The 23297-nt window shown below is 40.5% G+C and overlaps 1 protein-coding gene across 1 annotated transcript; it reads left to right on the top strand.

The window, feature by feature from the left end:
* Positions 1–436: 436 nt before the first annotated feature.
* LOC103178582 (BRD4-interacting chromatin-remodeling complex-associated protein-like) lies at positions 437–21084 on the top strand. The gene is made up of 10 exons (XM_007893418.2): positions 437–477; positions 2195–2237; positions 3663–5708; positions 6760–7026; positions 15390–15518; positions 15806–15867; positions 17133–17281; positions 17870–17964; positions 18281–18383; positions 19338–21084. Exons 1-10 carry the CDS (start codon positions 437–439, stop codon positions 20528–20530), a joined length of 4128 nt encoding a protein of 1375 aa, XP_007891609.2. The 3' UTR covers positions 20531–21084.
* The last annotated feature ends 2213 nt before the right edge of the window (positions 21085–23297 follow it).

Below are 23297 nucleotides of genomic sequence, written 5' to 3' on the forward strand. Positions count from 1 at the left end.
ATGAGCTGGAGACACTGGGGAAATAATTTCCTTTGATCAGAAATAGTGAGAAGGGTAACAAATCTATTTCAAGATGTCGCGCTGTGTTTCTCTTGAGAATCAAATGAACCACAGTAAAAGCTGTTAAAACATATCTGATAAAATAATTCTCATACTGCTTCATTTTCATTTGAAATGCTTCACAAATAACATTTACGAATGTGTGATTTAAAAAATCTATATAATACACAGTAAAACTTGCATAATACTGATCTGTATAAATTGTATAATCTTAAGTCTACATCTTCCCAAGTCCCGTTAAAGACTTTATATTCTATGTAAGTTTGACATAACTCATACTTTGCATAAGTCATGTTAAATGTATGTATGGTCCCAACTTATACGACTTATGTGAGGTTTACTGTATTATAGCAAAGCATCTTTCCCTGCAGTTGTCATGGATGATGAAGACGGCAGGTGTTTGCTGGATGTTATTTGGTAAGTTCTTTGTTCTTTTATAATTATTTACTAATGTTTTTTAAAAGTTAGAGCTGAAAGGTAAAGCATTGGCTTTTATAGTGCTTGATGGGAAAGCAGCAGCTTGAATGTAGCCTCGAAGCTGGGATGGATATCTCCTGCAGGGAGTCTCCCATGTACATTGCTCTGACCTGCGACACTGCTCTGAGCTGAAGTTTTGCAAGTCCAGATGATCTGCACAGAGATGTATTTTATATCCCACAATACGTTTCCTACCGCTGAGCTGCCACTTTCCAATGAGCACCTTTTCAGGCATTCTTCCCAGTATTTAACTAAATTCGAAATTAGACCTCCATTACTTTGCAAAGCTGAAGCTGTAAAGTTAATTAATTTCACTCGGGTTGTCCTTTTTAAATGATATGTCATACTGAATTAGGGGACTTTTCACCCCCAGGAAATTGAAATCCTGTCTTGAATGTTGAGATGAGATCTTCATGTTGTCAGCCACAGAGATCCTACATTTACTTTGGGTAGTTTCAGGCTTGTGCCTGTTGACACTGAGCCTGCAGAAACATTCCCTAATGTTGCGGGAGCGAATGGCTGCTGAGGGGCATTGAAAATTCACATGGATCCAGCTTTGGGCTGTTCTTACTCTTGCTAATAACGGTCTTCTAATTTGCTATAACGCCTGATGTTATCGAAATGTCTCCATGTGTTTCACAGCATTTACTGGAGTAACTGTATATTTGTAGGAAAACAGTCTGGCTAATTTGTCTCACAAACATTCTTGAGGTGAATGATCAATTTTATCGGTGGGGATTGGGGGGAAAACTATTGACCAGTAGACCAGGAGAAACTCCTTTATCTTAATGACATGGGATCTTTAACACCCACTTAAACAGGCAGATCAAACCTATGTTTAATGTCTCAACCAAAGGATGGCATCTCCAGTAAATCACTGCATTACAGTCTTGACTAAGTTGAACCCTTTGACTTAGAGGCGAGAGTATTACAGACTCAGCCAGACTGAAGTGCTTGTGTTTTGGAGCAAAACAAGCACATTTACATTTATACAGCATCTTTCATGTCAGGCGAACAGTCCAAGCAGATGAGAGAGAGTTTAACCCTGCATTCAGTATTCGCACCTGGCAGCACCTACATCAGTGGATACCAAATACAAAATTGATGTTTCATTCCCTAGCAGCCAAAAATTGCCATCAGGAATTGGGGAGTTCATAAAGGAATTAATTATTTGGATATCAGTTTTGCCGCTGTCATTTCACATTTTTTGCAGCAACAATACTAGTTATCAACTTGTCAAAACTAGATGTTTCTTTTCAACTGTAGACTGTACTTGCAGAATCTGTATGAACAAAGTAGTCATGTTAACCTTACTGTATATAAAGACTGCAACTATTCTTTTTTAAGGTATTTTAAAATCTCACAGTTCCTTTACTGGGGTGTGAGTCACTGTTGACTCTGATCCAGTCGTGCACGTACTCACACACTGGTAGGATTCTCAAGTGAGAAGCAGGAAATCTAGTTGACCTAGCATTAGTTCAGAGGCATGTCTTGTACCTTGACAAGTGATCTAGCTGAAGTCGATCAACACAACACAGTCCAGAGACCAAACCTAGCATCATACCAAATGGTCCTTTTTCCCTCTGAGGATTATAATATTAGTGGATTTTAAAAGTATACCATATTTGATTTAGTAATATTCTGCTTTACTTTCCAGCGATCCTCAAGCCCTGAATGACTTTCTGCACGGATCTGATAAGGTTAGCAAACAATCCTTCAGTTTTCAGTAGTTTTGGTGAAGTAATTTTACATCAATGATGAAAAAAATTAAGCGATTTGTAATTTTTTTATAGCTTATTGATAATGATGACATTGTCAATATGCTACAAAATAGCATATTGTAGCATATTGACAATGTCATCATTGTCATTGATGTACGTTAAGGATTAATGCAGGTGATACGACAGTTTCCTTTTTTGTGGAGTACACAGAAGGTTCACTTTTATATTGTTTTATAAATAGGCAGGTTCAGGCAGCTTGGTAGAACAACTGGTTTGATTGTTGGCTGTGCCATGCTATCTAAGTGGTGGAGCTTGGTTTATACCTAGAAATTTAGACTTTATTCTCTTCCCTCAAAGAGGAATAGAAAATACAGAAGAGAATAAACTCACTTCCTTTTAGTTGAATATGCAGAGCTTTTGTCCCCATTAGTGTCTGCGGTTTATGGTTGTGGCTGCACATTGCAAGTAACTTCACATTGGATAGAATTTGTGAAGCTGAAACTAAGTAAAGCAGATAAAAATATTCCCAGTTTCTCAGTTGCAAACATGATTTTTTTAACATTTTCTATAATGTTAGTTTAAGTACAGGTGATCAATATGTATGTTTACCCAACTGGTAAGTGTTAACTCAAGCTCAATATTTTTTTAAACCTAGACCTTATCCAAATGGAATGTATCTCACTGGTGTGTAAACCAGTTTTTGGTAGGGTCGTCCTGAAGCTCAGATCATCCATCGTGTTTTTGGATCATACACTGGATCAGCCAGTAACAGGCTGGGCTTGCCACAAATGGAAACTTTTGCTTTTGGATCATGGATGGATGTTTCCTGGGGAAATATGTATGTGTGTGTGTAGGCCAGTCCATCATTTGCTAGCCAAAAAGTAGCAGCTGCTGGATACCCTTTGGATGCAATGGTTCTGCTTCAGTGGCTAATGTCGAGCTACTATTGTTGGCAACAATGAAATGCGAAAGAGGAATGAGAGCGCCACGACCAGCTTTGAGGAATGACGTTTGCTTAAGACCAGGTCACAAACTATTTTCTCAACCATGGAAAGGAAAATTGATCCCCAAAATAGTTTGGATGAAGAAGGCCATTTGGACCATTGGCCCATCTGATCTCATCCACCCAAGCATCCTCCCATCACATGAAACAGCTTTTTAACTAAGTTCAGTGTCCTGAGTGGAAGAACTGAAAGAGGAAAGAAAATAGCTGCAGAATAGGTAAATAAAGAGCAATGGGGAATTGGGTTGGCTTTGGATTTCCATAGGTGACTTATGATTATTCTATACTATAGAATTGGAAGAGAATTGTTTTTCAATAATTATGAAATAATTTTTATTTTGCGATTTCTTGAGGTAATAAAATGCTTCCAAAGCAAATAAGCGTATCTATTTTTGCTACAGGGACAGATAGCAGCGGTTGGTGAAGGGAACACTAGCCAGATACAGTCGAACACAAGCTGCGTTGACCTCTTTTTCCTTGAAGATGATATCCTTGGGTCACCAGCTAATTCCAGCGTTCAGCAAAATTCAGATGAACCCTGTGATATCTTGCAGCAAAGTTTACAGGAGGCCAACATTACACAGCAAACGTTGCAAGAGGAGGCTGACCTGGCAGCCAATGTGCTGCAGGCGCAGCCTTATTCTCAATTGCACTCTGCGACCCAGGTGACCGAAGAAACCTTACAGCTTTTTGGCAGTGGCAGCACGGACATTGGTGGATTAGCCCAGCAACAGCCACCTGCTATAATCACACAACAGCCTTTGCTTCAACAACCAGTCAATGCCCAGTTTGTTAACAAAACCATTAGCGTTCAACGTTTAATTCACCAGGTTGGACTAAACAGCATAGCAATAACACCTATAGCCAGTATTCAGACCAGATCCAATGGTAGCCCCAGAAGAACTAGCATTGGACAAATTCAAATGGTCGATCAGCATGCTGGTCAAACTGCTATGATGTCCATTGGTCAACATCATCAGCAGCTGATTACCAAATCTGGCCAGTCAGCCCAGATGACCACTCTTCCTCCAGGGAGTTATCTATCTGCACCAGGTGTTGACCAGCAGTTGACAGTAAACTCATCCATTTCTTCGCAATTCCAAAAGAATGTCGCTGGCACCAATCTAAATGGCAACTCTCTCTTTGCAAATGTCACCCAAGCATCCCAGCAGGTGACTGTTAGACCCACTATCAATAGTCAGGTGATTCACACCCCAGTGTCTGCCCAAAATATTATTCAAAAGACTCCTACTCCAATTCAGCCAAAGCACCGTGTGAATATCCAACCCAAACTCATTCAGATAAGTCCAAAGCCTTCATTTAGTCCAAACTCTTCTACTCTTCAGACAGCATTAAAGCTTCAAACTGAAGCTGCACTACAGCAACAGAAAGCCCAACAGAACTTGACTTTTGTAGCCGGGACACCAAGTCAGAATGTCCTATTGTCAACCCAAGGCCCAACGGTTGCTCAAAGTATTTCCGCAAACCTTATCAAGCAACAACCACAGCAGGTTCAGCCAAATGTGGGAAAGCCAGTCAGTGTTCAAGTATTGAACCAGGGAGGTAGTATAGTGATCCAGCCTCAGTCAGTTCCTCAGGCTGTGATGCCAGGTACAAACCAATTCATTGTACCAGGGCAGCTAACCAATACATCCGGAGTCGCTGTTCCTCACCAACTCTCTGCAATTCATGGAGGACCTATTTTAACAGCCCAAAGTACAGCAAAGCCGAATCTCCCAGGACAGGCAGCAACTACTCATATTATTGGGCGACAGGTGGCTTCTAGTCAATTGGTCACCAATCAGTCCTTACCTGCACAGATCCTGACTGCCCAAAATGTTGCAGGACAATTGACAAACTTTAGCCAAGTCTTTGCAGCACCAAATGCACAACTGGCAGTAGGCCAAGGAACCACTCACATATTATCTGGACCTCTGCAGTTACAGCCTGGTCAGCTGGCTCAGCCAACGTTATTTCAGATGCCTGCTCAGCTAAGTGGTAACTTCCCCGCACAGTCACAAACTTCTGGCCAACCAACTCTTGTACAGCAAGGCCAAACCATAGTGCAGGGTGTTCCAGTGCCAAATCAGATAACTGTGCTGAACAACAGTGGCCAGTTAGGACAGTCCATGAATGTCCAGCAATCGGGTGGTAATTCTTCAAGCACTAATATTGTGCAGAAACAGCCATCCAGTGATGCAGAGCTACCGACGATGGGTAACGGGCAGCCACCAGTACTCATGATCCAGCAGGCACAGGTTCAGTCTCAAAGCCAACCGCAGCCACAAACCCAGTCTCGGTCCCAATCAGGAGATATTCAACAGCCCGTTCAGTTGTCAGCTGCAACACCAAGCAACACTGTGCCTGAACACTCAGAAAAAGTCATTATTAACCAGCAGGGAGTGGGCTCAGCACTTAATGCTGATCAGCTCTTGCTTTTCCAGCAGGTAAACTTCTCTTGGTATTTTTTTCAGCAGAGATTAGTTTACATTTACATTCCATTTAAGTTTTCAATTTCTAACGAAGTAATATTTGTTCAGCAAGGGATTATTATTATTAATACTAATATAATAATATTAATAATCCTTGCATTTGATGTACTACCTCTCAAGGCACACTGTAGTGACTGTGTATTTGTACACGAATGTGACAACTGACCTGCACACGGCAATATCCCAAAAACTGTCATGAAGGGAATGCCCAATTTTATTTTCACGAATTGTGGGCACTTGGAGAAACTCTCTTCTCTTTTCGAATAGTGAGATTAGGAGTTAGCAAATGGGAGATTAGGAGAAATATTTTTACTCAGTGTTGTTAAGATGTGGAATTCCCTCCCGATAACATTTTTCAAGGCAGGATCCATAGGAATAATAATAATTCTTGCATTTGATATATTGCCTTATCACATCGTTCGGACATCTAAAAGTGCTTCACAGAATATACTGTAAGTGAATTGACTGTATATATTTTGTATAATAACTTTCAAGAGGGAACTAAATAGACATTGGGGAAAAAATAATTAGCATGGGTGTGGGAAGAAGAATGGAAGTGAGACTAAATAATTTGCTTTTTCAATGATCCAGCACAGGAACAATGAGTCAAATGACTCCCTTCTATGCTGTAAATTTCTATCATTCTACAGTTGCAGAGGCCACTTCTGTTCTGGGATGATTGGATGATTCTTTACCTGACATCAATCAACCCATGTCGTAATTGACATGGGAGTGATTGATGTTGAAACATGCTGCCCGACATAGGAATGTTATCCCCTCCCAGTTTGGTTAATGATTTGGTGAGCACAAAAATACTTTAGGATGCACTGATTTAACTAACACTGCATTACCACACTGTCATCAATGAAGAGGAATAAGTAACTAAAATGCACCCTGTGAGTAAACCTATATCGTATCACAGAACCAATCAGTTTTAACTAAATAAATGTATTCAATTGAAGATAGATTCTCTAGTTTAAAAACTAATTGATATTTGTCTTTACAGAAGGAACAAAAGCAACAACTGCTTTACCAGCAGGCGCTGAAGCTCCAGCAGGAGAAGGGCCTATCACTAAACTCTTCCAATGGCTTGGCAGCACCTATCACTGCTAACAGCATGTCAGCGTCTGTCCTTGTCAGCAGTGGGATTGGATCAGCAGTTCAAACAAACAGCATTCTTGTGCCAGCCAGCACTGTCTTAATGGAATCCAAGAATCGAGCAGTGTTACCTCAGATGCAGCCCAGTCATTTCCAGCCAGCTTTGGCAAGCCAGGTATGAATCCATTCCAGTTTGTAGTGGCCTTAACTACGCTCTTAAGCATTTACTTTTGTAAAGCTAAGCCGGTAAGAATTTCAGCAATAAACCCTGTTGGAAAGGATGGGAGTTTTGTCACTAGGCTTGTTGAAGCCTAATCTATACTCAGTTAATGCAGCTCCGACTTAATGTTGTTAGTTTTTCTTCAACCAGGATGATTTTCAGGGTCAAGAGCTTCTCTGTGGCCTCAGTTGTTTGTGTTTAGCTGGTTCACCTCCCCCCCCTCCCCCAGCTCGGAGTCAGGCTCCACCATTGTTAAACGCTATAGAAGTGCAAGTTGTTGTTGTGGGAGGTGAGCTGAGCTTCTATAAGCAGATGAGTCTGCTCTCTGATACCAAGCATTTTCATCTTGCTGTAGAGTGTTCAATCTGTATAGTGAAGCAGAATTGGACCATGGAGCGAAGTCCGTGTTGACTCCTGACACTCTTAACGTTGAAATTGAAAGGTTATGCATTGAGGCATGAGTCTAATTGAACTCATGGTTTGTCTGATGTGAGTAAAGCTGAATTCTTTCTATTCGTTGAGGTTGAACGCTGAACTTGATATTTTTAAAATTTCAGGTTATTGTCACTTCTATTTGTTTTGAAAATGTTTGTTGATAAGCTTGGAGTTATGCAATTTTTATTTGCTGTGCTGCTGATTTCTTCTTAGGTTAACTTTGACCAGTTTGCATATGCAATTTTGTTTGCGGGGTAGAAAATTGAGTTTAATTGATAAGGATCCATGCACTTTGTGGCAAGGTTACACTGTCATTTGCTGTTGTTAAAGTAGTTTAGGTTAAAGCTACTTGTTAAACAAGTTTCTGTGTGTGTTCATGAAAATGAGATTGTTTGGATTCTTCACACAAGCACTCCAAAATGCTGTCTCATGTGAAGGGTGCTATATAAATGCAAGTTGTTGGTTTATGCATATGAAGTTTGATTCTAATTGGTTTGGTGTATTTTAGATGACAGTTTATCTCAAGCAAAGTTGGAAATACAATGTAGCATTCTGACTGACTCTCATCCTGTAGACTAAGATCCATACACAAATCAGAGTTATGCATACCATTTCTTGAGGACTTTTATAGTGAAATCAACAGGAATCAACTGTACGCTTCTGTACAAGCACCTGGTGTCTATTATAACTTGACTCAAGAAATCCAAAATGCATTTGCAGCTTCTATGGCTAATTATGGCTTCACAGTTGCGAGGAACTTACTTATTAGAGAATCTACTTTGTGTGCCATCCGCCGCTGTAATGTTGTGAATAGTGACAGGATAATGAAAATGAAAATGTGTGTTAGTTACTGTATCACATTTTTATCTGTCAGTGAAATTGGAAGGCCCCAAGAACTTCACTGGCTTCTTTTTATTCTAGTTAATTGTAACTGACTTTTCTCAGCCTGATTTAGACAGTGAGAGTTTAGAAAATTGTCTTTGGGCCACGTGGGCACTTTTTACTTTAGTTTCATCCTTTTAAACTCGTTCTTTTTGTATGGTAAACATGTGCTGTAAGACATTGCGCTGGAAACATTAAGTCTGCATGGTGGGTTGTATGCGCATTACAAGGAGCAATGAAATGGCACCTTAAATTAACTCAACATCTCTTATATTTGTGTGTCAGATGGTTAAAGTGCGCTTTGAAGTCTGATTTCCTACTCTCTAGTTATCGATTTGGAGGGGAAAAAATACTTAAATTAAAAAACTCCGGACCCCACTAGTCAGGTCTTGACCTGAATAAAACAGTCACAAACAGTGCTGAGAAGAACTATGGATTTATTAGAGAATGTACATTGCGTGCCATCCGCCGCTGTAATGTTGTGAATACTGACAGGATAATGAAAATGTGGGTTACTGTATCACATTTTTACCTGTCAATGAAATTGGAAGGTTCCACCTCACCGCCCCCCCCCCCCCCCCCGGTTCAGAGTCAGGCTCCGCCACTGTTAAGCGCTCTGAGACGCTACCTTGCTGTTGTTGCTGATCAGCAGTGTGGTGTATTCAGACACACCATCCAAGCTCCAGTGCAGTTGGCAACCAGAAGCTTGATTGTCCAAGCCCAGGGCAACGCTCACTGCAGCCTCAGCTAACCGCACTCCTACAGCTACCTCCTCTGCTTGGGAAACCCCACTAGAGAGGATGGGAGCCAGAGAGTTGGCGCGGGAAGGAGAGATGATCAAAAACATGTAAATCTTGAGATGGATGTTGAACGAGGTGAGGGATGGAAGAAGCCAGGGAATTCCAGAAAGCAGGGACAGAAAGCTAAAGAAAGTGAAACGAAGTAACCCATCAGACAGGAGAAGAAAGGAATCGACAGAACAGTAGAATGAGCAAGATACCTTGCTAAATATCAGGAGACGTGAACTGAAAGACGGACTTGCAAAGATTTTAAAGGATCACATAATAGTCCTTTCATTTCCTCCAATTATCATGCTTGCTTTACATTTGTAGTGGAGAGGGTTTTAATAACTAGTCTCTTGTATTGAATTTTATGTAATACTATGCAATTTCCAACTCTTGTATGATTCAAAGCTGTTTTCCTGCCTGAAGGCAAACACGGAGACTTGTTCAAAGTTGTCTCATATTGATATTGTAAACAAGGTGCTTACTGTGAAATGCTCAAAGAAACAGTTGAAGCTCCCAATGACCTGAACGCTTTGGCTGATGAACACTAAGTCACACCAACTGGATTGCAGGTTCAAATCCCAGTTTGCATTCAGGCAGCTGATACCCGCAGGTGCAGAATTTGAGGCTGCAGTGTACAGTACATTCCAGCCTGGGTTAGGGAGGGAAAAATAAGGCAGCACTCCCAATCCTTATCACTGTCTCAGGCTATCTGCTGGAAGATGTGATATGTGGATTTGGGGTAGGTTTGGACTTGAGTGCCATGTTTTGTGGATATGTAGTCTGCTGAACACTGTCATGTGTGACAGATAAATAATTTGGACGAAGGGGGGAATCTCTGGGCCCACTGTCGAACACCCCATCCTTTCCCACCGCCTCTCTCTGCTCCACCTTCACGGTTCTGTCCTATCCTGGTTTTACTTCTAGATGTCCCAACATTTCCACTTTGTCTTCTCCTTCCAACAGCGCACAGTCACGTGTGATGTTTCACAGGGCTGTATTCTCGGTACTCTCCTCTTCACCATCTATTTGCTCCCATTTGGTGACATCATCTGTAGACACTTTCATATGTATGCGGATGACACCCTTCTCTCTCTCCCCCCCCACAACTGTTCCAACTGACATCAAATCCTGGATGAGCTCTAACTTTCTTCAGTTGAATGTTGACAGGGCAGAGACTCTCCTACTTGCTCCCCATCAGTGCCTCTTCACCTCAGGCACTGAGTATCAGCCTGAATGGATGCACGTTCTCTTGCAGAGCCAGTGCGGAACCTCAAAGACGTGTTTGGGCCCAACTATCCTTCATCCATGCTCTTACCCGCTCAGCTTTCCCTCACTTCCGAAACATTACTTCTCCCCTGGGCCTCTGAAACACTCATCCACGTTTTCATCAAGTACAGGTTTGACCTCGCCGCCACCCTGTTCATTGGACCCCCAGGCTTTCCTAAGCAGAACATCAAGAACTGCAGCCCGTGTTCTCTCCTGCACCAGGCTCTATGAGCCTATTCCCCCCCGCCTCCCCATCCTTGCTTGGTTCCATTCCCGAGTGGATTAAGTTCAAGATCCTCATTTTGGAAAAGATACCATGATTTTTGATGAAGGTGCGGAAGCCAAATTCATTAATGTCATTTTACATATGGTTTGATACAGTACCTCAATCAGTGATGCTATCTGCTCTTTTCTTCAAAGGGAGCTAAAGCCCAGAGGTACAACTCCATTGTCACTCTGCTCACTCTTGTCACCATTTAATCTTTGTGAATGTGTCGAATTTTTCTGCTGTAGGGGCACTCGGTGCCTCTCACGCTCTCTCTTTCCCAACTAAGAATTATAGGTGTGTGATTTAATTTCAGACTTGCAATTACTGTCTGCTCTGGTTTACGATGATGGTTTTAGCAAGGAAACCTTGTTGGTAGTTGACAGGAATTCAAAGTACTTTATACAATGACCACGAGTTACCCATAATTCTTCTAGTCGCTGGGGAGCACTTGTTAATGGAGTCCAGAGTGTGCTTGCCAAAGGAATAAGAAGCAGCCGTGGACCGTTGCCACCCATTAAATGGAGAGAAGCATGAATATTGTGAAAGGAATGGCATCTCCTCTGCCACTTGGTTCCTCTTTAACTTCAGTGCAAACGGACAATTGGTTATAATTCTGTCTTCCACCAGAGTCGGCGACTGTGGTTGCTGTGGATGGCAAAGTGTTGCCAGATAGTTCTGCAAGGACAGCCTCTCCACAACCGCAAGGGAAGGTCCAGACTATTCATTTAAAACCACTTGTCCAGCCACAGCTTCAGTCTACTGGACAGGTAAGGAATCGTCTGGAGAACACTTGCGAGCCTTGTTGGTGTTTTTCCTAAATTTCAGTTCAATTGTGCATCCTTTTTCGGTGCCACCCTCAGTGAGAGACCATTTGCTTAGCTTCACTTTGATTAAGATTGCACGCTGCCATACCTTTCACCTGCTTCCTTTTTCTGTTCTGTAGCTTCGGCTCCAAGCAAAACCTATTTCCCCCTCTACCTTCAACCCAAATAGCGTTGTCTGCATGACCATTGAAATTCTCTACGCTTTTATGAAAGCCTCAACAAATCCCTTTCCCTGATGGCTCAGTGGCTAAAAACATCACTGAGCGATGCAGAGGAGAAGGTCCCATGTTTGAATTCCGACACGTGCTGGGTTAGCTGATCTCATCAGGGTTATAATTGACCCAAGCAACCCCTCACTTACGGAGTTACCATTGCTATCAGAGACCCTTACTAAAAGGAACTAATGTTTGAACATCATGTGATAACTGGAGCTCCCTTATGGTCGAAGAGCCAACCAACATCAAGGCTCACACATGAGTGATGACTATTTGGACTTAGAACCAGGGAACTTCCTATGCCTCTGTTTGAATGAAAAGGATGTCAAATTCCTTCAAGAGAAGTGACAAAATTGGACAAGAAAAATTGGCGAAAGAACAAAAATCCTCAGAAAATTATCACTTTGGGAAGCAGTTTTGTAAAACAGCCTCACAAAATATCTATCTACACCTTAAGCTTTGTTGCAATGATCGGATTTTGTTTGAAACATTTTGCTACTCGCCTTGTTTGGCTTTGATTTGTTTCACAACCTTGATGCCGCAGTTTGAGGAGAATGCTGGAGGAGATTAAATGCGTGTGACAGAACAGATGAGGTTAGTTCACTGCCAAAAGCAAGTGCAAAATCAAATGGATTGGAATGTTCAAGAAGTTTATTTTATATAGGAATATACATAGAGGGTTTCTTACATATTTCTGTTTGTTAGGCAAGGTTTTGGGCATTCTGCAGCTTTGGATTGGTGGTGGTTGTGATGGGAAGAGGTGTTCATTGGGTGCTGTATTGGACAGATTGTTCTGTGGAAGTTTGTGAAGGTAGTGGGTGTTGATTGGTTTTGCCTTTTGTAGCCATGGGAGAATAGTTCGGAGGTGGTGTAGGATTGAGTACAAAAAGCAGTTGAGTCAGCTGGTGCTGCTCTGCTCCAGCCAGAGTCTACGCATCTGTTGAATCATCTGTTTTGACTGGCATATATCCCCAGGTGCTTGACTTCACATGTTTGCTGTGCATGAGCAGGGGGTTGGGAGGGGAGGAATGTTGGCTTGTGCCAAATGTCAGCTGAGACCTCACTGAAGAGTTTGGCAGAAAACCAAGTATGCACTGGGTAATGCTAGTAGCCGAATAAACTCTTATGATGGCCCATTGCTTCTCAGATCTTAAACATTTGCAAAACATAATTTTGATTGGAGCCTTGCTTTGATGGATTAGAAGTCTCATCATCTGTATACCCATCATGTAATTTGTGGACTTTTTGCCAAGGCTAAGTATTTTCAGAGCACTCTAACTGCTTTTACTGTAATTCCTTGATGGGAATGGGTTTGAGTCCTGTCACAGCCACATGTACTGTTTGAAGCTGGGAGTTTGTACGAGACCTCTGAGATAACAGTCACACAATTCTGACACCAAGCTTAAATAACAGAGTACTACAGTGAATAGATTGGAAGAGTGATCTAAAATATCAGGAAATCCCGAACGATTATGACTTTATTTTATCCAGCTTCTCTAAAGTATGTTTTTAAACTGGTAATCCGACATGGGCATCAAACTGTTCTGTACAGATGTATCCAATGTAAAGCTTGCATGCTAGAAAAGACCCCGTATTCTCTCACTCTGCTTTTTATCCTGTCTGTCTTTTCTACATTGAAGCTCATGGATACAGGGAACATATTTCTGTTCACATCTTCAGTTGTCTTTAATTGGGACGTCCTCTTGACATGAAGGATGCTATACAAGTGTAATTTGTTGTTGTTGTCCTCACTTGTTTTTCATTATGAAGATTCTCATTTCCATCCTTTATTGGGGAGGAATGCGAACAGTTCAGACAGTTTCACACTTTCAGCCTGTAAAACTCTCACTATTTGCTCAAAACGCAAAATATTGCAGATGCTGGAAATCTGAAAACAAAAACAGAAGTCGCTGGAAACACTCAGCAGGTCAGACAGCATCTATGGAGAAAGGAAAGTTAGTCACATATCAGGTCCACAACCTGAAACCTTGACTCACTTTCCTTTCTCCATAGATGCTGTCTGATCTGTTGAGTGTTTCCAGTGACTTCTGTTTTGTTGTCACTATTTGCTCCCCTCGTTAATAATAATGATTGATTTTCTTTTCTTTGTTACTCCACGCATAAAGCCTGGCTAGTTCAAATGCAGCTAAATTTCCGGGTGAAGCTTTCAATACCTTTTCATCCTTTAACCACGTGCTTCTTCCCTACTTATAAACAAAGTCTTTCTCCTATGAGTTCATTTGGCTTGAAAAAGACACAAATAAGTGACTAAAATAGTACTGGATGTGCCACCATACATTGAAAGTCATCAGTTCCTCAAGGAAAGAACCACTCGCCATGGGCGTTAGCAACCAGCAAACACATGACCACCGGGGTACAAAGCAAATGCTTTCAGATATCACATGCATAACATCTGAATTGTGCTTATCTCTTGTTTAGTTCTGCTTGTTTAGTTTGTTATTGTTCATTTTTCTGTTTTCGTGTGCTAATCTGTTGAACTTGATCTGGGTTTGCGTAGTAGTGACAAATTGGGAGTACCAATATACAATGCCATAGAATTCCTTCTTACTAAACCAGGCTCCAAGTGTGTCAGTCTTGTAGTGGGAAGACACTGTAACAGGTTAGGAAGCACTGGAGATTGAACTTCCAGCTTGAAGCTTGCCTCGCAGGATTGAGAAGATTGTGTGTGCTTCCGTGGGGGTCTTCATAATAATAATAATCCTTGCATTTGGTACAGTGCCTTTCACAATGGGAGGACATCCCAAAGTGCTTCATAGGATTCACTGGAAAGTGGAGTGACTGTAATTGAGGATGAACGCAACAGCCAATTTGCACACAGCAATGTCCCACAAACGAACTATGCAGTGAACGACCAATTTTATTTGGGGATTGTTGGTCAGGACACCGGGAGAAACTTCTTTCTCTTTTCGTATACTGCTATGGGATCTTCTGAAGGACGGCACCTCCAACAATGCAACACCCTCCCACCCCAGAAATGCATTAGCGTGTTGGCTTAGACTATGTGATTCCAAGTCCCAATGTCCCCCAACTTTCTGACTCAGATGTGAGAATGCTACCACTGAGCCAGGCTGACACAATTAATTTTTTTTGCTAGTTGTGCTAAGAAATGTGTGAAGAAATTGGAGAATTGCCTGTAATCATTTTTATTAATTAAAGACATTGTGATGCTCTCGATATGTGTTTACTCAGGAAGAGCACAACCTGCAAATTAGACAAAGCAGTTTCACCAATGGGCCAAAACAGTAGATCAACTGCCAATCTTCCAGATAACTACAGACCCACCTGACTTTTTCAAATGACTCTTTGGAGACACTTCAACCTCAAGGAGACCTCGCTTACCCTCTCTCTGAAGAGTAATTGATAAATACTTATTTTATTGCCTTCATAAGGTTGAAAGATCCACTGAGCCTCTAAATCAAGATTTTCATTCCAAGTTCTCACCTAGCTAACCTCCCTGAATGTTATCTTGGGAGGACCGGAGAGCCGTTATAATGAGGGGAAATTACAGATTAATTGACCCAACAATGAAACAGATGTAATTTTTTATGGAATTTTTGTTATCACTTTGTAATCCCATTGGTTTTTTTTTTAAAACGATATCTTTCTGGTTTGATTTTAGGCAATGCCAAGTATGATCAGCAACATCTCAGGCTTGAATGTAACGCTTGGAAAGAGTCCAATCCAGATCCAAGTAGTTGGCAAAGGGATTGCCCGCATTGCTCCTGTGGGAAGTGTACAATCGACACTGGTTAGTATATCTTCTCAGTATATCCTCTGTAAGGACCTTGCTGTCTCCTTGCTTGCTACGATTCTAATAATATTTGCATTTGATGTAGTGCCTTATCACGTCATTGAGACATCTCAATGCACTTCACAGATTTTAATGTAAAATGTAGTGATTGTGTATTTGTGATTGAAACGAATATTAATTCACACTATATTAAACACTATATTTGATGCAAGTAATAGGAAGCCTGATATTTGAAAAAATATCCTTCTGAAATATGCTTATTTGTATTGTGTTTTGTTTCCTAGTTTCAAGGTCATAACGGGAATCTTAAAAGGCCATTACCCACCACTCGACACAGAGGAGACTTGTAAGTGTATGTGCTCCTTTGGCACAGATCATGTTCGACAGCTGAGTGTTCCCAAACATTGTACATAAATGGTAGATAACAAAGAATTTAATTGTTTTTAATAAGAAAAAAAATGATGGGCTCGTTTTGTAACTGTTTCATAGGTAACAGAAAATTAGCTTTACTGTGATTGCAAGGCAATCTGCTAACTCAGGGCTACACAAGATCAACCCAGATTCCAGTGATTTCTGAACTTGTAACTGACTTTATAGCCTTGCGTAATTCCAGAGTATTTGTTGTATATATTGTAAACTTCTCAGTCTATTTATTTTACTTTGGAGTCTTTTTCCTCACTCTTTACTGCCAGCATATTCCATGTTGGTATCCAATGAGACCTGCAGTAAAGGTTATATTTGTGGCATTATCATTTTAAGTTTATTCGAAATAATCTGTAGATCATCATCAACAACAACAACTTGCATTAACATAACGCCCTTCACACAGATAGTGTTCAGAGTGATCATTCTCAGGATGTAAAATTACCACATTATACTGCAGTTTATTTCAAAATAATTGACTCACATTTCAAGGATCTTTCTCACTTAGAGCTACCAGTATTTTATCTAAATCGGAGGATAGTTTTGGTTTTGATTTTTGAAACACTCTGTAGTTGTGCAGCTTGTGTAAGGTTTTTTTTTTAAAGTTTATTGTGTCTCCATTGCCCTCCAATGGGTCCTGCTCATTCTGATGCAGCCCTGTTCAGTCAGGTGGGTCAAATGGTCGGGTTTGGGTTTGGCAGGAAAGAGTATAGTCCAAACAGTGCCAATTGGACTGTCTTGTCTGGATATGGAATGCTTTATTTGGCATCGGCTCATCTCATGGTGTGTTTCGGAACGCATGAATTCACTCATTGCCCCACGTGAGTCTGAGTCAAGATGAAATATTTCCCAATGGGAAAGAAGGGGGGATTGGCTGTGTGGCTATCATGAATTCCCATCTGACCTGATTACAGATTAGCATTGATGCAATCGGTTATGTTGCCCATTGTCATGGGCAAATGATAACTACAAAAGGTTTCTATGTGGCAAAGTGTCGGGCATACTTATTAGGATATTCAGAGAGAAGTAAAACCAATCTGGTTTATGAGATCAAACTTGTTGAGCCAAACCCATTCCTATTATTTTATAAACCAAGAATGATGCCCAGTTTAACTATTGACTAATAATAGTAAATAGTAGATACATATTACGAATTGAAAGCACATAAGTATGTTCTTGTACATGCAGGTTACTTGAACAGTTCTGCAAAGACCAGAATTCCTTCATGCAGCCTGATTGCAAAACTGCATTCAAAACCTTTGAGGATACAGTTTTCAGTCTTCTGCCCTATCATGTATGTAAGGGGATGCTGCCTTCTGAAGAAGATTTCAAGAAAGGTACTTGTCCAACTGTCCTTTTAAAGCTGGAAACAGATTCTGAACTGATTTGGATTTCTATTATCTATTCTCGACTAGGGGCCGAGGAGAGCATGTTATAATGAGCTCTGATGACAAGCGTCAGTTTTGTTAAAGTTCGTAAAATGTTGTTCAATTTGCTGGCTCTTTTAATAACATTAAAAATATGGTTGAATAAAAATTCAGTGAGCCGAGCACTTTTCAACAGATATTTTGTATTTTAGTGGCGGGCAATTGATTTGTATGACCTCTGTTTATACTTTTATATTTATATTTTTATTTTTTCACACAGCGGTCACTTAATAGTGGGCAAGGGCAGGAACCTTGGCTGATATTTTCTCTGTGTTGCCCACCCCCCATTCTACCTAAGGCCACAATAAATATATTCAGTTTGTTTACTTTACAATTGGAGCACACCTGAAGTATACTTAAAGTTGTGGCTTGGATGGAAGACATCCAAGTGATCTAAATTGCTTCCAGTGTTTAATTTGAATACTGTGTGAGATTTGTTGCTGCATTTACCTTTGTACTTTGTAGCTGATAGTCTTCTCTTATTGTGCTCTCGCTCAGTGGATGACGAGTTTGAGGCAGTATCGGCCCAGCTTCTGAAGCGTACACAGACCATGCTTAACAAGTATCGGCTGCTGCTCTTCGAGGAATCCAGGGTAACCTATTGGAATTCTAATTTTCTCCTCATTTCTCTGCTGTCTTGTCTCCTGAAGGACTTAGTTCTTTAATGGCGTAAAGTTCTTGAGGCAGCAGACGCCCTCTGGGATCTTGCTCCTGTTACCATTTGTCATGTGTTAGCCTTGACAGCTGGGCATCAGCAAGCTACTGTGAGGAGGAGGGGGTGGGGGGTATTTGAGGCAGATAACATACTCATTTGCTGATGTTCCAGTGTGTGTTCATGGATGGTGGGTGCACTGTGAATGTTAGATCATTGCAAGTTATTCAGAACTGGTTTTGTTTCTGTCCATTCAGAGGGCAAAACCATCAGCTGAGATGGTGATGATCGACAGGATGTTCATTCAAGACGAAAAGGTGGCTCTGGTGGAAGCTAAGCAACTGGCCAGAGAACGTCCTGGTGAGATGTTTCTTGAAATCTAGCTAGGGTCATAAGGCACTAAAATGTACATTGGAACCTCGGTGAGGATATAAAATTATGATGTAACTTGACATTTGAGCATAAGTATTGTAGCATTTCAGCACTGTATGAAGCACTAATAGGTTTCAGAACACTTTTAGGTTTCAAAAACACTTAATTTAAACTTTGTAAACTTTGATGGCTGGCTTGCATTTTATAAATTTAAAAAGCAGATGATCCAGGCTTAAACTGGATCAGTGCTAACACCAATCCTTATATTGGCTTGGCTAGCATTGTAAACCGGTTTATTTTCTAAAGATTGTGATCTCCTTCAATCCTATTCCCATGACCAATCCCTATGCTTTGCAAACTAGCCTCCTTCATGTCACCCTCCCCCAGCCTGCGCCATCCTACCACAGGTGAGTTTAAGATATGTTGGTCCAACTCTCTGAAATGGGAAGGGAAAACCAGACAGGATTCCTGCTACGGATTCCTCTACAGCACCCTCTGCGAGTAGTATACGTATGTGAGTCAGGCTCAGCTGTGACACCCTTTTCCAGATGAGCAGCTTGCTGACATACAGTGACAAAACTCACTCACAACCAATGGCTGAGGGACCGGAGAGCAACTGGAGTTTATGGTACTGCACCCAGCAAAAGGAGGCCAGACTAGAAGCAGAACGTGATATACATATGCTAATGGCGAGAAAAAATATAAAAGGACAACTAAATGTTTATTGAAAACAGTCTTCAATTGTGCTTTTGGGCACCTACCTCCCTTTGAGCTTGAGTTCCCATTCCATCTTTTCAACAAGCTTTGAGACGTTCTCCTGCATAAATGATGGTGCACAAAGTGTAAAATTATTGACCAATTATTGTTGTAAGATCAGAAAATCTTGCCTAAAAGTATTTTTAATATTGATGGTTCTAAGTGTTTTTTTGTTGTTGTTCATAGATGCATACATCTCATCAGTTTTCAACCCCAGCACTCTACCATCATCTTCCTGCTCTTCTGCAGCTTCAACTGATCTTGTTCAAAGTTCAACACAGATCAGTGCCACAAAGCTAGTTATCAAACAGGCAAGGAACTCACCATCGGTCACCTGGGCAACAGGGTCTCCATTAAGTAATGCAGAGATTGATGTACTTCCGAGTAGATCCAAACCTCTGAAAACCTACGTTGCCAGTAGCAGAGGTGGTCTCAAGCTGAAGATAAAGCATGAGGCAGGTTGCAGTAAGGTGGTCCACAACACAGCATTAGACCAGCTTTCCCTACCAGTCATGAGTAGCTTATCGGAGAAAAGCCCCAGCAATCTACCTGTGACGCCCCTTAGCCAAAGCAATGGAAATGTGAACTGCATGGCATCTCCAGCTGAGAAACGCCAACAAGAATGTTTGAACCACAGGGATGTTCAAGCACCAAAGGACTACCTTAACAGCCTTGATGGTTTTACAAAAAGTGAGCAGGATAGTCTCAGAAATTCTCCAAATTTGGTACCTGACCAAAGTAAGAGGATTTCCCACCCAAAGAACAGCTGTGGGTTTAAAAGATCAATTAAATATGAAGTCAACCAAAAAGCTGCTATGAGATCAGGTGGAATGAAAGACAGTCCTCTGTCTCTGGTTACAAGTGACAGAACTGAAGGAAATGGCTTTCCAGACCTTATAGTGAACAAAACCGAGGTTATCTCTGAGGAACTACTGGTAGGAAAGACGGATGATAGCACAAGTAATCTGATGAAGGAGCTCGCAGCAGTAGAAGACGCACTCGCACAGGGTCTGATGAAGATCGAGTCAGCAGACGAGGTGCCTGACTTGCGCTGGGAGTTGCCGCTTTCCCAACCCAAGCGCCGCAAGTCTGACTCCGTGGATAATGCAAGCTTCTCCAGCGACAGTCCCCAGGACAGTACGCTCAATGAGCACTTGCAGAGCGCGATTAACAGTATCCTGGACCTACAGAGACTTCAGCACTCGTCTGAGGAGCAAACCACTACCAACAACCCTCCTGATTCAGCAGAGATGGATATCCCTCAATTCTCTCCTATGGCTTCCTCAGAAGACTTCATTGAACCAGAAAGTCACGGTGGCCTTGTTGGAGCCGGCACCTCCACTTTGGAAGAAGCAGTGAACAGTATTTTAGACGACTAGGAGAATATCGAAAAAACACACAAAAAAAGCGCTTATCAGGAAAAACAAGCTTAGAAACTATGCTTATTTTTAATAAAAAAAATTGGCTCGCATTTTGTGATGATGTATTGGAAGTTGTAGATTCAAGTGCTGTTAGGGCTTTTTGGACAGTGCCTACACAGGTTATTGTACAATGCCAGTTGTGTAGAAAGGTCACGCAAGGCATAAAATCAAGCAATCCATTTTATAACAATCAATGTCTACACAACTAGTGTCATACAATAGCATATTTATTAAAACACTCTGGTAAGGATTTCTAGACAAATCAGCGAATGGTTTCACAATGTAAGCTCCTCAACTTTTCATTAAGCATTGGGCAAGGAAAATGACTGGGTTATGCAAGGAACTTTTCTTTATAAAGTCGCTGGCTGACTGTTTAATATGGTAAGGCAATATCATAGCCCAGTCAATGTAATTCTAAGTTTTAATTCCTTTGCATGTTTCCACATGAATTAAATCACATATATATTGGTTAGCGTTAATGACCGTATTCTATATAATTGCGCTCTTTTTTCCCCCCAGATTCACTAATGATTATTTTGCTAGTTAAGAAAAAAAATCATTGCCTCAAATCAAATTGGCATTCACACGTTGATGGGGCTTGTTTTTCTATTCAAAGTTGCATATGTCGTATTTATAAAGATGTTAACTTAGATCATTTTACTATCCATTGGTAGCACTTGTGTGGACAACGGTTGTTGTGGAAGATGTACTGTGGAGGTGTTCAAGGTTGTTCATATCATTGAAAGATGAAGATTCCTTTCTAAAGCAGGATGTTACAAAAACACAACTATTATATATTTTTGGTTTCCTTGAATTTTATTTTCGTTCATTGAGGATCTTCCAATTGATATTTAATGTCGAGAGTTACTTTTGTATTTTATTTCCAGAAGAGTTTTTTTTTGTTGCACTTTTTCAGGGATAAGCGATTTTTGCTGTGATCATTATAACTTCATCCTAGGATGAAATGCAAAATATTGCTGTGATTCCATGTGTTTACCTCAGTTTTAGGTTGCTCCAGTCCATCATTAGTTTTGCTAGGGAGATTTCTCCCAACCCATGCCCCGGAACACCACAGAGAGCTAATATAATATTTTTGCCTATGAAGGAATGCTATAAAATGAGCACTTTTTCAAGCATAGTTTGAAAAGGACGCACTTTTAATATCTAAGTAGATTCATATTGCAATAACTGCACAATTTAAACAAAGTCAACTATCTGTTCATAACACTTTAAAAACAAATAGTAGATCAAACAAATTGATGATATGTTGCCCATAATTTTAATTTATGACTTGGCCATTCGGATTCTTAAAGCTTCTTTTAGTAAAGTTATTTCCAAATGTAAGGGTTTTTTCTATTGCTAAAATTAATAACTCGAGGTAGGGACGACTGTGAATTTGAATTGAACTTCGTGAATATTCAAGGACTGTTGTAGAAAAATCTGCAGGAAGTTGAACAGAACAAATTGCAGTAGATTGCTTAAATTATTTACGCAAAAATAACTGCAGAATGGTAGGTGACTTCAGAGATCACTTATTTTGAAAACTACAGTACAATAAATCTGAGCTAGGAGTATTAAAAGAATTGCCAGCTCATCTCAAAAAGTATTATTTAAATTTAGTTATTTCTGTTTATTTCACTACGCTTCTCCAAAAAACAAAATGCTGATATAATTTGTGTGTCTCTTGCATCTTCAATATTTGTGCTGATTCAGAGCCTTTTAAACCAGTATAACATTCCTCTGCAGAGAATTCAAAACCTTTTTCTGGGAGCTGAGATATTTCTGACGGCGTTTTGAGTTATAATTAACGAATGCGTCTAAATGTGTGTTTTTAAAAACAAATGAAATATATATCGTGAGCCTAATTTTTATGATGACTGATCGCTCTTATCATGTCCTTACAACAAATTATTTTCCCAATAAAGTTAAAGAAATCTGATCTTCCTTCATCTTGAGATTTGCTGTTCACAAAACACCAAGACATACTTCCCTCAGGTTATTTGCATTGTTGTGACATTGTTGACTTGTTGAAAATGATTAGCAGGAAAAATAAGTATTCACCCTGACTGATTTTTTTAAATAAAAGTTTTCGTTGTGAATGTGGAGTGCACAGTGCAAATATCTACTATGAATTCTGGGCTATCCAGCAGCAAAAGCACTAAGTTAATACCTTTTAAATCCACTCTCTTTTAGAAAAAATAATCAAAAATGGTTTCTAGAAGTACTGAAGACTGTTTACAACAAAATAAAATGCTGGAACGATAGTTTGAAAGGCAAGTTCTGATCTTATTATCAGTTGTGTTCTTGTGACTATTCCTTTTTTCCTTTAGCAAAAAGTGTAGCAAACGTAGCAGTGTTTTGGCCCAGTGTTAATTCACATGCTCAGTAGTGTTTAATGAAAGTGTTTTGTGAGATTGGAACATTTTACATTATTACAGCTCATGAGTGCAGTGCTCATGAGATATGTTCTCATGATAGTGGTTAAAAAAACAATTTTTGTGAAATTTTCAATTCAGAGTAAACCATGGTTGTGTGTGACAAGCGGTCTATGTGACCTGGACTGAGCTGCCCTCCAATACATTGCAGATTGCTTTATTTATCCAACCTCCCACAATCAAATTGCGGTTTTGTTTGGTCAGCCGGGTGACTGACACATGCGGAAACCCATCACCATGCTTAAGAGTATCCAAACCAAGCTGAGGTATCCATTGCATCTTTCCTGCAC

Source organism: Callorhinchus milii, unplaced genomic scaffold, assembly GCF_018977255.1.
Source record: "Callorhinchus milii isolate IMCB2004 unplaced genomic scaffold, IMCB_Cmil_1.0 Scaffold9, whole genome shotgun sequence".
In the NCBI taxonomy this organism is placed as follows: domain Eukaryota; kingdom Metazoa; phylum Chordata; class Chondrichthyes; order Chimaeriformes; family Callorhinchidae; genus Callorhinchus; species Callorhinchus milii.

Excerpts from the sequence above, each read along its gene's own strand:
- LOC103178582 (XM_007893418.2), top strand. The coding sequence starts at position 437 with ATGGATGATGAAGACGGCAGGTGTTTGCTGGATGTTATTTG. Across the intron at positions 478-2,194 it reads TGTTTGCTGGATGTTATTTG|CGATCCTCAAGCCCTGAATG; the intron begins GTAAGTTCTTTG and ends TTTACTTTCCAG. Across the intron at positions 17,282-17,869 it reads TGAAGAAGATTTCAAGAAAG|TGGATGACGAGTTTGAGGCA; the intron begins GTACTTGTCCAA and ends GCTCTCGCTCAG.